Source organism: Podarcis muralis, chromosome 9 (genome assembly GCF_964188315.1).
Source record: "Podarcis muralis chromosome 9, rPodMur119.hap1.1, whole genome shotgun sequence".
In the NCBI taxonomy this organism is placed as follows: domain Eukaryota; kingdom Metazoa; phylum Chordata; class Lepidosauria; order Squamata; family Lacertidae; genus Podarcis; species Podarcis muralis.
In genome coordinates this window covers 17770593-17783295 of record NC_135663.1, presented here as the reverse complement: position 1 = coordinate 17783295, position 12703 = coordinate 17770593, and the positions used below count along the sequence as shown (strand labels likewise).

Sequence of the window (12703 nt, the reverse complement as noted above, 5' to 3'; positions counted from 1 at the left end):
CCTGTTCCTCCGTACGGGGGGGGGGGGAGGGAAGGGGGCGGACGTACGTTGTGTTGCAACGTGGGGCCAGTGTGCGCGGTGCAGGTTTGCAAGCTTTATAATACATCTGGGGGGGGGGGGGCCTTTCAGGCTTTCCCCGCTAGCAGCGGCGGGAAGCCTGGGGCGAGGGATTTCTGCTCGAGAGGATGAGCTAGCTGCACACACACACACACACACTATGCAAAAAGCAAACTCTGGTTGTCTACCTTCATTTGTAGAGGGGACTGGAAAATAAGCCCCCCCCCCCCCCGCAAACTCCCCAACACAGATATTCGCGCTCGAATCTATAAAACCCATGCAGCAAACGAGAAGTAGCCGATTATGGGGGCGGTTATTATTTCGTTCATTAAGAGGAAGCGGGGGAGAGAGAAATACTGCCCGGGGCAGCTGGAGGCGGGAGGAAGCTGGCGAGGAAAGCGGGGAAAGGCTGCGAAGTAAGCCCGCTGCAGTCGCAGCTCCGGCGCGCCTTACCGATGTGGATGATCGAATCTGCCAGCGCCGCTTCCCAGGTTCCGGTCCAGCACACGGACACGAGCAAAGCGAGGGGGAAAACTTCCATCTCCTGCGCTTCGGGCAAGCGGGGAGGAGTGGTTGGTTCGGGAAACGGGGGGTAGTAGTAAGGGGGGGGGGCAGGAGGTTAGCGATCACACCAGCGACAAGGACGAAGGAAGCCCAAGAAAAGAGAGACGAGAGTTTGAGGAGCCTCTAAATCCCGGTTGGATCCTCCAAGGAAAAAAAAAATTTAAGGAGGAAAGGAAAAAGCTGCAAGAGGGAGCCGATCCCAGGCTGGTTGGGGAGCCTCTCGCAACGAGCCCCGCGTCACTTCGGGGGGCGGCCGGGCATCACCAGAGTTGTGGGGAGTTGCTGCAGCAAATCAATCCAGCACATCACCGCCGCCGCGAGAGATGTCAATCGGGAAGCAGTTCGGCGTGTCCCTGTGTCGATCACACCATCCTCAGCCTTTTTATTGTTGTGTTTCAACGGTATATCTTTTAAATATATAGGGTTGTTTTCCTTCGGAGCTATCCGCAAGGCCAGGTCCCCACCGCCGCTCCAGTGGGGCAACTTGCAACCGGCAAACCGACGGACGCTTCCAGTGCCCCCCACAGCCAGCCAGCCGGGGCTCGAGAGAGAAGGATGGAGGGGGAATAAAACAATTTTAAAATATATATAATAACTGCAGCTTTTCTTTCCAATCTCCCAGGCGAGGGACTAGATCCTTGCAAAGTGTGTGTGTGTGGCGAGGGAGAGCGCTCTTCGTCTCCAAGCTTCCCTCCAAAAAAATAATAATGATGACGATGATTTTTTTAAAAAAAAAACCAAAACCACCCAAAGTGAACTTCAAGGCAATGCAGCTGGGAATGCAGAACTAGATCTCGATCTTCTTCCTGCTCCACCAAAAGAAAGGGGGTGGGGAGGGGGAGAAGCAACTGATCGCTTTTTTTGCTTCCCCCCTGCAGCTGGTTGGTGCGGGGAGTGAAGAGAGCGACCGCTGCGAAAACGGCTCTCCAACGTGGTCACCCGAGATAGCAGTTCCACGGAGAGCTGGATGCAGCCAGGAAGCCAAACAGCGGCAGCCCCGGGACTTGTGAAGATGGTCTTCTGCAGTAGAAGCAGCAGCAGCCGAGGAGGCGGTTTGGAGCTTGCTTGGTTGGTGGGATGCAGAGAGAGAGAGTCCCCTAGCTGTCGGCAGCTCCGCCGCTAGCTAGCACGTTGCTTAGAAATGGATCACCTAGGAGAGAGAGAGAGAGGAGAGTGCTATCAGCCAGAGAGGAGGAATAGAGGGGAAGAACCGAGAGGCAGGCTTCCTAACAACCACTTTCTCCCCCTATCTGGTGTATGAGGGAGAAGCAACGTTAGAATAGCTTCAGCGCCGCCTGCTAAGCTGGTCTGTGGTAGGGGGCCGGTGAGAGGGATCTTCAATGGGTGTGAAAAGCATATTTCAGGTGGGGGGGATCACTTCAGTCCGAAGGCGAGAGGGCACCGAAGTGGGGGGTTCTTTTGGTTGGGATGAAGGACCCTGGGCATTTCTTTGGTCCTAGTTTAGAGCGCGTTGGCTTCCGCCTCTCGACACGTTTAACCTTGCAACTTCCACCGCAGAGCTCAAGTTGGGAGTCTTTGGAAAGTGAATCAGGGGCAGGGCTTCAAGATGCGGAGCCAGAGCGGGGTGGGAAGGAGGGGGAAGTATCCAGGGCAGCTGATTCCGAAGGGAGGAGAATAAAAATAAGGCTCCAGCGTGCTATTAATATGCGCTTAATTATCGACGTTTTTGATGGGGTTTTGTTCACAATTGAATCTCAAGGCTGGGAAATTACTCCAGGGAGGAAGGGGGTCGTGTGATTCTGGGAAGAAGGAAAGCAGTGGTTTTTCCATCATAAAATGGTAGCCTGAATAACCCCTGGCTGCTGTTTGTGTGACATGGAAAGGTATTTGTTAAGCTACTTTTCTAGTTTAGACTCCAAAGCAGGGAAGAGGGGGAGAAACACAATCCCCCCATATGTCAGCTGTCCCTATGGGGTCAGTGTCATTACATAGCTTAGTCACTAGGTGGCACAAGACTTAGTTGTGGCTGGGCGGAGTTTCTTGTTCTTCAAGAGTGATAATAAAGCTCTTGTTTAGATTCCAGTCTGGTATTCCCTATAAGTTTCAACAGCATGGTGTCAGAAGCCAATATCTAATGGCCATATGTATCTGGGGAAAGAGGGCACAGATCTGTATAAAATGTGCAGGAGCTAATTTATCATTCTGGATTCTGGACCTTAAGGAATCCTTCATGCATAGACCTGTACATCTTGAAGGGAAGCGATGAGACCAAATCTTAGTAATCTTCAGTAGGGGGTAAAGGTAAAGGGACCCCTGACCATTAGGTCCAGTTGTGGCCGACTCTGGGGTTGCGGTGTTCATCTCGGTTTATTGGCCGAGGGAGCCGGTGTACAGCTTCTGTGTCATGTGGTCAGCATGACTAAGCCACTTCTGGCGAACCAGAGCAGTGCATGGAAACGCCGTTTACCTTCCCACCAGAGCGGTACCTATTTATCTACTTGCACTTTGTGCTTTCGAACTGCTAGGTTGGCAGAGCTGGGACCGAGCAACGGGAGCTCACCCCGTCACGGGGATTCGAACCGCCAACCTTCTGATCGGGAAGTCCTAGGCTCTGTGGTTTAACCCACAGTGCCACCCGCGTCCCTCAGTGGGGGTTAGGAGATGGTTAAGATGAGGTGGCAAAAGTTAAACTTCACTTTTTAATGTGGGATGAGCTTTTCTGCGACAAGCAACCCTCCCCATTCTTCAACCTGTAAAATGCCACAATGGGAACAGTGCAGTGTGCTGAGGTCATCTGCTGTGGCCTTCTTAGAGGGGAGAAATATAGATTCATGATGTAGCGTCACTCCTGTTGGTACATTGGGAGGACTAAAGAACACGAAGGACTGCTTATGGTGCACTCAGGGTTCCAACTCATGGGGGCAGCTTGTACGAGTTTGGCAAACTTCCCCTCTGTCCTCAACTGATGGACAACCTGGAGGATGGGCTGGCAGCAGCTTGTGTGACCCAGCTATCTCCCTCCATGTAAATATAAGCATTCATTTGTCTGAACAACTGGACAGAGTTATGTAGGAAAACTTTTAATGCTGGGAGCCACCCTGGATCTCTGCATGTCTTGTCATTCCAAAGCCAGTGGTGGCTGGTTCTCATTGAGACTGGAATGGCAGAAAGCAGGAGGCCCACGGCAGGTGGAACCAGAACCAACGACAGTCAGCGCCAACTAGTTCTAGTTATGCGTCCATCCATTTCCCTGATGAGCTGCTGGGATAGCTTAGTGAGTAAAGCATGAGACTCTTAATCTCAGAGTCAGGGGTTCGAACCCCACATTGGGCGAAAGATTACTCCTGCATTACAGGGGGTTGGACTAGGCGACCCTCATGGTTCCTTCCATCCCCACAATTCTATGAGCCTATGAACACTGAGGCTAATGAGGAAGAAGCTGACAGCCAGTACCACCCCTTGGTAAGCAGGTAGGAACTGACTATGGTTGGTAGGGGTAGTGCCTTGTTCAAAGCAGAAATTCAGCACACAAAACCTTGAACAGATTGGGTAAATAGCACATTTGCAAACAACAGCAGTGCAGTTCATTCCAGTGCCATGCAGGGACCTGTTTTTCCAGTGTCCTTTTCTTGATCTTTCCTTATTCAGAGACCTTTATGGTAGAATTATACTTTTGGCAGGCACTTAGCTAAGACCACCAAATTTACTGCAGATGTGACCTGAATTTTCCAATGGAAAATGGTTACTTGTTTAAATCACAGTCTTACCTACCATTTGCCCACACACACACACACACACACACACACACACACACACTTTGAGTTGACCGCGGAGGCAGGGTTGGCTGGCACAGGAAGAGCATGTTTCTGAGACAAATCCTTAAAATCACCTCAAGTCAGATGGAAATAATGTTGGCAGAAGTTCTTTATTTTAATAATGAATCATTATTATGTATTTAAACATTTCAGATTAATAATTATTTGGTCCATTTTATCCTTCCTTTCTTCTACGCTATGTGCCCTCAGACCATGCTTTGGAACACTACACCTAGCAAAACTAAAAGTAGCAATTATACATGATGTCCTATATTAAAAATACAAGCCATAGTGGAGTGCTAGTTTGTGTGTGTGTGTACTTACTTTACTTTTGTGGTGTCCAAGAGTGTTCGCCTTTCCTTTCATTCTACAAACCATCTCACCAGCTGTCTGTGCTCTGCAGCCATTGCAGGTGCTTGCCCTTCTGTTAAAGCACAGGAGAGACATCATAAGGTAGCTAGCTCTTCCCGTGAGATTTTCTCAGACCAGGAAGTGCAGGCAGCTGGGGAGGCTGCACAGTTTTAGAGAAACATTTATACTGGAAACAAGGGTGAGGGGACCACCCCACTCTCAGCCAGCACACAACAAAATCTCACACCCACAGAAATGCTAAAGAATGTCTAAAAAGCCCGACCACCTCCTTCTTTTATATCTCACCCCACTCGTCACCTGTCCCCTCACAGCTCTCCCCACCCTCTCCCATCACAGCTTGCCCCCAGCCTCTTCTGAAAGAGGGGAGAGATGCTTCAGAGAGCACTTTGACAAATTGCTCTCAAGCGCTTCCCCACTGTCATTTAACAACTTGCTTAGGCCACCTGCTTGCTCTACCTACCTGCCATTTTGTCATCATGCTTGAATTGGCATGGCCCCCAACTGGCAGCCATGTGAACTGCAGCATGAGAGCAGCCTTACCATTTTATGTATATAGGAAGAAAATCCACTGGGCAATAACTTTACTAAATATAAATACCCAAGAAACTTTTTTGTCTGGAGTCATTATGACTTCTCCACAAAATAAGAGAGTTCACATAACATGCTAATTTGGTTCTTGGGGGAGTATGTAGGAGAAGTACTCTTTTAACTATGTACAATGCACAGCAGGTGGAGTACAAAATGTGATGAAACCCTTTTAGTCAACTCTGATAACTTTTTAATTCTCACTTTAATGCTAAGAGCTTTGATGCCTTATCTAAAAGCAAGCTGTGTCCTCTGGCTGGTTTAAAGTGCCAGATAAATCCATACTAGATTAGACATTACTAAAGGACGTCTTTCACAAAATTATCCGCTGGATGGAATTCCCCGTCATAGAAAATGCTCCATGTCTAAAAAGCAAACAGAGACAGCCAATAATGGTGAGGCTGTTAAAGCTCTGTGCAAGAACTGAATAGACCCAGGTTCAAATCTGCAGGTAGGAGCTAGGTGACCTGAGCCAGTCACTGTCCCTAACCCCAACAGGGTTGTTGTGGGGATAAAATAGGAGGAAAGAGAACCATGCATACTGCCTTATGCTCCCTAGAGAGAAAGGAAGGTATGCTAGGTAAAAAAAAGGGTAAAGGACCCCTGGATGGTTAAGTCCAGTCAAGGAGGTTGCAGCACTCATCTCGCTTTCAGGCCGAGTGAGCCAGCATTTGTCCGCAAACAGCTTTCCGGGTGATGTGGCCAGGGTGACTTAACTGCTTCTGGCACAAAGGAACACTGTGACAGAAACCAGAGTGCACAGAAATGCCATTTACCTTCCCACCACAGCAGTACCTGTTTATCTACTTGCACTGGCATGCTTTCAAATTGCTAGGTTGGCAGGAACTGGGACAGAGCAACGGGAGCTCACTCCATCGCAGGGATTTGAACTGCTGACCTTCTGATTGGCAAGCCAAAGAGGCTCAGTGTAATGACATCATATCTTTTTCAAGCAGTGTGAAACCTTTCAAAATGATTTATTGTGTATTTTTATATGTGGCTATATCCAGAACTCATATTGGTACTCACCTCAGACTTTCACTGATTTCAGTCATGTGTGATGGCCTGGGAATCTGATTCAGAGGCTGAACCGGAGGAATCCCAGCCTGCACAGGAGTCCCTGCCTCCAGGGCCGGCTGAGCCGGGGCAGGGCCTTGAATCTGAAGCGCCTGCACCTGTGCCAGGTCCTCAGGAGCAGACACCAGATGAATCCACTCTGGCTCCGGAGGTGATTGAGGACACATTGCCTACAGGTGCTCCTCTCCCAGCCCTGTCAGGGGAAGGTGAGCCTCCCCCTGGGTCCAGTAACCCTCCAGCCTCTCCTGAGCTGCAGAGGCTCAGGGCAGAGAGGCGGAGGGAACTGGGTTCTCTCAGGAGGAGTGCTTGCCTTAAGGCCAGGAGAGGCGGGTCACCTGTGGGCCGGGACCGCCCCTGGCCCCAGAGAAGATAAAGGCCAGTCAGCCCGGTCCCAGGTTGTGGGAGCAACATCGATGGAAACCTGTTTCTGCCAGCACCCAGCCCTGTTCTTCCAGAGTTCCCAACCTTGCCCGGCTCCTCGCTTTGGACCCCGCTTAGCCCTTGGTGGACAGTCTCCAGACCCTTGACCCAGGACCGGACTCTGACCACGCCTCACGGTAACCTCCCCCCGGACCAGCACATCATGCCTGTTTCACAAGGAATCCTGGGAAATGTATGTGTGTATTTATGTGTTAGGACATCTAACAGAGTGTCCTTAGCACTTTCACCAGTTTACCATTCTCATTATTCTTGTGGGATGTAATCCACTGAGAGCAGTCAAGTACAACATTCCTTGTTTTCCTAGAGTGGACATGCAAGAGAATGTTTGGTCCAGCCAGCTTAAACTTCCTGTTCCTCCTGGTCTGGAGCATCCTTCCTTGCATATGACTAGTGGGTGGGTGTGACCTTTCCAAACCTGGTAAAAGACCAAAGCATGCTGCCACTCTCCCTCTTTTTCATCTTCCTTTCATCCTGCAAACTTCCTGGAATGAACTGCTGGCTGCCAGCCAAGCAGTCCCTCAGGTCATCTCCCTTATGGGGTAAACCTGTTTTTATACATTTGTAACTTTAAGCATAAAGCCTGCCTTCAGGGATCACACTGTGCTCTGCCTGATCATGAGTAAACTTTATTGCTTATGAATAAGACTGTGGTGTCTTTATTCTTTTTTGAGGGATTCAAGGGGTCTTACGAGGAAAATATTAGAACACATTTCAGTCTGGACAAGCCAGCTTGAATTGCGTATTGTCTTAAGAAACTCACACGAGTTTGCAACTAGTTTTCTGCTGTGTAAACGGGAATACACTCTGCTAAGTAAAGGAACTTGCTAGCGCAAGTTAGGAAGGATATTAATAAACAATATATCCTCTCCTGCCACCATGAACATTCCCACAATTCTTTGGGGAAACACCATTACTCATATAAAATACCATTTTTGTCCAGAAGGTGAATATGCTCTAAGAACTCATTCACATGTCTGCTTAATGTTCTCCCACTTTAGAGCTGCTTCACAAAGTAGAAGTTAGGAAACTTCAGGGCTGACTGTACCCTATGGGTAGACTACCAAATGGTGCATTTTAGGGGGAAAACAATGTACTATGGCAGACAAAATACGCAAGTCAAGCTTTTCAGTGAGCTTCTAGCATGGCTGACTCCCCATGGAAACTGGCATTGGATATGAGCGTTTCAGGCACAATTCAAAGTGCAGGTGATTGCCTTTAAAGGCTTGAACAGCTTAGGACCTGGATACCTAGAGGACTGAACCTTCCCACTAGAAGCAATGCAAAAAGGATTTTCTTTAGAGACCATTCCTTGAGTCCATTTGCTCTCCGGAATTAAGTGGGTGGTGCTTGGAAAGAGGGATTACTTAGCAGGTATATGTTGCACACAACCAGCTTCATCTCTGATGTCTATCCTGTGCCAGGCACTTACATTTGCCCAGGACTATCACCATGTCATTCTAGTTCATCAGTAACAAATGTAGCATCCTCCAGATGTTGGCAGAGGATGATTTGAGTTCTAGTTCAACAACATCTGGAGGGCACCACATAGTTCAGTGTTTCCCAACCTTTTTTGGGCAAAGGCACACTTGTTTCATGAAAAAAATCTCGAGGCACACCACCATGCCAGATGGGGAAAGGTCACTTTTTACTTATGTAAAAAAAAATAAAAAAATAGTAACAGCATAGAAGGTAATGGTTAGGCTAGCATCCCTCTTCCAAATATGCTAGGTTTTTATTTGCAGGGACTGTTCTACATGGGAAAGCATTCAGCACTGTCATTCTCCCATCTGCCATCTGAATTGGTACTATTCTGGGTCAACTTACTCTGCTGCATGTGTAGATGAAAATGGCACCAAGTGTGGGGGAGGGGGCAGAACAGGTTTCAGATACAGGATATTAAGCATACACGTACTTCAGATTGAACTGGTTGCTTGCTTTGCAAGTTTTCATTTCCCAAGCGCAATACCTACCTTGGCAAGCGCAATACCTACCAGGCTCAACGCCGGTCTCGCGCTGCCGCTTCCCGCGCTCTCAAGGACCCGGGAGGAGGAAGGCGTGAAGGGAATCCCGAAGGCGCGAAAACCTCACGCATGCGCAGGCCTTCCGCCTGCGACAGCCCAGTAGGCCGGCCGAAGCGAGCGGCGATGGGATGTGGGAGGGAGCTCGCTCGCCGCCCCGCGTGTGCCTATGTGGGGCACGTTACAGCCCCGTGACGTCAGCGCCACGCAGGCAGCCAGGCAGGCAGACGGCGAGAGCCCCGCACTGGGCAGCCTCTCCTCGCCGCCGCCGCCCCGCCTCTCGCCGCCCGACTCGCCCGCCTCCCTCCAGGCAACATCTCGCGGCACACCAGGCAACGTCTCGCGGCACACTAGTGTGCCGCGGAACACCGGTTGGGAAACACTGACATAGTTCAATCTGACCCAAACTGTTCCAGTCTTTGGCAGTAGCTTAAACAGACCACTGTAAGTGCAGCAGCGGTGGGAAGGCAATACACAACATTTCATGCAAACATTATTTGTGGGGTGGGGTGGGGTGGAGGTCTAGGGGCAGGATTGCTCTTTTGACAGCATCCCATCTAAGCTTCACCTACAAGCAGAATAGTATTTACCGTATTTTTCGCACGATTGGACGCACCGGACCATAGGACGCACCTAATTTTTTGGGGGGGAAATAAAGGAAAAAAATTTCCCCTTTATTTCCCCCCCAAAAGCAGGTCAGGGAAACCGAACCAGGTCCAGGAACAGCGGGATAGTGGCGCTGCGCCTCCCTGCTGTCCCCCAAGCTTGTGGGGCTGGCGGATGTCTGTCCGGCGGGCGGGGAGCTCTGCTTCAGGGCGCCCCACCCGCCAGGCAGCAGGCTGCTATCCGCAGCGTGGGGAGCCCTGTGGGGAACTCCTGCAAGACTCCCCACTCTGCGGATGTCTGCCTGGCGCGAGGGGCGCTCTGCTTCAGGGCGCCCCACCCGCCAGGCAGCAGGCTGCTATCCGCAGCGTGGGGAGCCCTGTGGGGAACTCCTGCAAGCCTCCCCACTCTGCGGATGTCTGCCTGGCGCGAGGGGCGCTCTGCTTCAGGGCGCCCCACCCGCCAGGCAGCAGGCTGCTATCCGCAGCGTGGGGAGCCCTGTGGGGAACTCCTGCAAGCCTCCCCACTCTGTGGATGTCTGCCTGGCGCGAGGGGCGCTCTGCTTCAGGGCGCCCCACCCGCCAGGCAGCAGGCTGCTATCCGCAGCGTGGGGAGCCCTGTGGGGAACTCCTGCAAGCCTCCCCACTCTGCGGATGTCTGCCTGGCGCGAGGGGCGCTCTGCTTCAGGGCGCCCCACCCGCCAGGCAGCAGGCTGCTATCCGCAGCGTGGGGAGCCCTGTGGGGAACTCCTGCAAGCCTCCCCACTCTGCGGATGTCTGCCTGGCGCGAGGGGCGCTCTGCTTCAGGGCGCCCCACCCGCCAGGCAGCAGGCTGCTATCCGCAGCGTGGGGAGCCCTGTGGGGAACTCCTGCAAGCCTCCCCACTCTGCGGATGTCTGCCTGGCGCGAGGGGCGCTCTGCTTCAGGGCGCCCCACCCGCCAGGCAGCAGGCTGCTATCCGCAGCGTGGGGAGCCCTGTGGGGAATTCCTGCAAGGCTCCCCACGCTGCGGATGTGTTCCCGAAGCGCCTGGAGCTCTGCTTTCAGGGCGCCCGGCGCTCCGGGAAGCAGGCTGAGCGGAGCGCTAATCCCGAAGCCCCAAGCTTCGGGATTAGCGCGGCGCTTCGCTAGCCCTGGGAGAGCCACACAACGTCGCGGGGCTCTCCCAGGGCTAGCGAGACCTTGCCGGCACCCAGAAGCTTGGGGCGCGCTGAGCTCCGCGCGCCCCAAGCTTCGGGATTACTGCAGCGCTCCGCTAGCCGCGGCTAGCGGATAGCTTCCTGAAGCCTGGAGAGCGAGAGGGGTCGGTGCGGACCGACCCCTCTCACTCTCCAGGCTTCAGCGAAAGCCTGCATTCGCTCCATAGGACGCACACACATTTTCCCTTGCTTTTTAGGAGGGAAAAAGTGCGTCCTATGGTGCGAAAAATACGGTATAAAAAACTCATACATTACCGTAAGCAAGTGAAAGAGTTGCTTATTTCAGCTCCATAAATCAGAGCCTGGGAGCTGCCAGTAATGTACTTTTGCCGCTTTTTGTGCTGTCTGTGTTGATAAACTCAGCACAAAGCATTGAGGAAGCCATGACCTGCAACCAGTACCTTAGCTGCAGCCTGTTTCCCCTCCAATAATAGCAACAATGCCCTGCTCTTTGGAACAAGCCATTCTGTGATCTCCTTCAGCTTAGCAAATCAAAAGGATTTAGATGTGAGGGTAGTTTCTTTCTAGCAATGGCAACCTTTAGTCCTATCTAGGTTCCATCTTATGAAATTGAACCATGGCCCATTGCAGGGATGTCCTCTCATGGAAGACAGCAGTGACTCCATGCAGGCTCAAGAGCTTGCCCCAAAGGAGCAGCAGCTAGCCAAGGGAGCCACCTCACTTCTGTATTTTGTGTGGCACAATGCTTGCTTTGTTTGATCTGAGGAGCTTTGGTTTCTGTAGTTACTGAGGAATTGAACATAGCAATAAAACTCTCATTTATAACCTTCTGTCGGCTCCCGTGTTAGGAGGCAATTAGCACACTGGAACATAACTGTGTAATGTGGAACTTTTAGTGTAAACATTAACATTTCCATAAATGAGGGTTAATTTAAACATATGTTATTGTTCCAGTAGGATGAGGAGTTTTCTGTTGTGGAAGTGCTTGTAATTGAAGAACTGTATGGAGGAGGATGAGGCGCAAATCGATTGTATATATTACACTGGAGATGAAGAATAGAAATAGGCTGTTTCCACTGTACTCTGCTTAAGAAGTGGCAAGCACCTGGAGCGATCAGTTGTCCTGGAGGCACAGAGGTCTTCAATTCATTTCTAAGTCAGACTAGGGGAGTGTGACGGGCATGGGATTGGCTTTTGTGGGGTGGAGGCAGACATAATATAAAATCGGAATTTACTGCGGCTTCCTCCTAGCTTTGCAACTGGAGTGGGGTGAGCACAGGCATATATATCAGCATGTCTCCAATATCAACAGTGGTATTTCTCTGAATACCAGTGGGGAGTGTGCTGTTGCACCCAGTTCCTGCTTATGGTCTTCCCCTAGGAAGCTGGTTGAGAACAGGATGCTGGACAAGATGGGCCTTTGGTCTGACCCAGCAGGGCTCGCCTTATGTTCTTCTGGAATCCTTGCTCCACCCTCTTGCCAACCCACTATTTGTGCTTCCTCCAGCTGGAGAAATGCCCTGCAGCCACATGTCTAATATCAAAGGAGGTTTACCTCTTCCTCCTTGATAGAAAAATCTTTACTATTTATCCCTTCCATTGAAACCTTGTACTGTAGTTAGTTGCCTCTGATCAAAGGAGGTTTGCTTCTTCGCTACCTTGAGACCTGATGCCTGATATAGAAAAGGCTTTCCTCTTTCTCCATTCCTGTGAAGCTCTGCATGAAGTGTTGAGAACAGGCCTACTATGCCCCCCACACCCCACTACTGAGGAGAGGAAGCGGACAATCATCTCACTTGGTGCAGGACTCCCAAAGAAGGGACACAGTCTCCTCCCATCTCAAAAACCTAGAAGTGTGTTAATGTTTCTCAGTTGAGAGGATGGAGGCAGCAATGGGTGGACAGGTAAGTGAAGAGGATTAAGCCTTTCTGCTGAGTCAACATTCACTTTTACACATCTGCCATTTCAGTTGCAAAACCAGGTTCTCATTGTAGCTGAAGAACACATGGCAAGTCCTCTTTTTATATGATATCCCTCTTACCTCTTGGATCA

At 50.9% G+C, this 12703-nt stretch overlaps 1 protein-coding gene across 5 annotated transcripts in view; it reads right to left on the bottom strand.

Annotated features, from left to right (window-relative positions):
• The window catches only part of GRID2 (glutamate ionotropic receptor delta type subunit 2), a 798573-nt gene extending 796392 nt beyond the window's left edge, over nucleotides 1-2181 (bottom strand). For 4 of the 5 annotated variants that reach the window (XR_013394137.1, XM_028743835.2, XM_028743839.2 and 1 more), the window contains exon 1: nucleotides 511-2180. Coding sequence is in view for 4 of the 5 variants with exons in the window: in XM_028743835.2 (XP_028599668.1) it covers nucleotides 511-598 (88 nt within the window). In the remaining variant the exon portion in view is untranslated. Of the gene's footprint in view, nucleotides 1-510 lie in introns of all 5 variants that reach the window. The other variant, XM_028743834.2, reaches the window with a different exon arrangement.
• Nucleotides 2182-12703: the final 10522 nt, after the last annotated feature.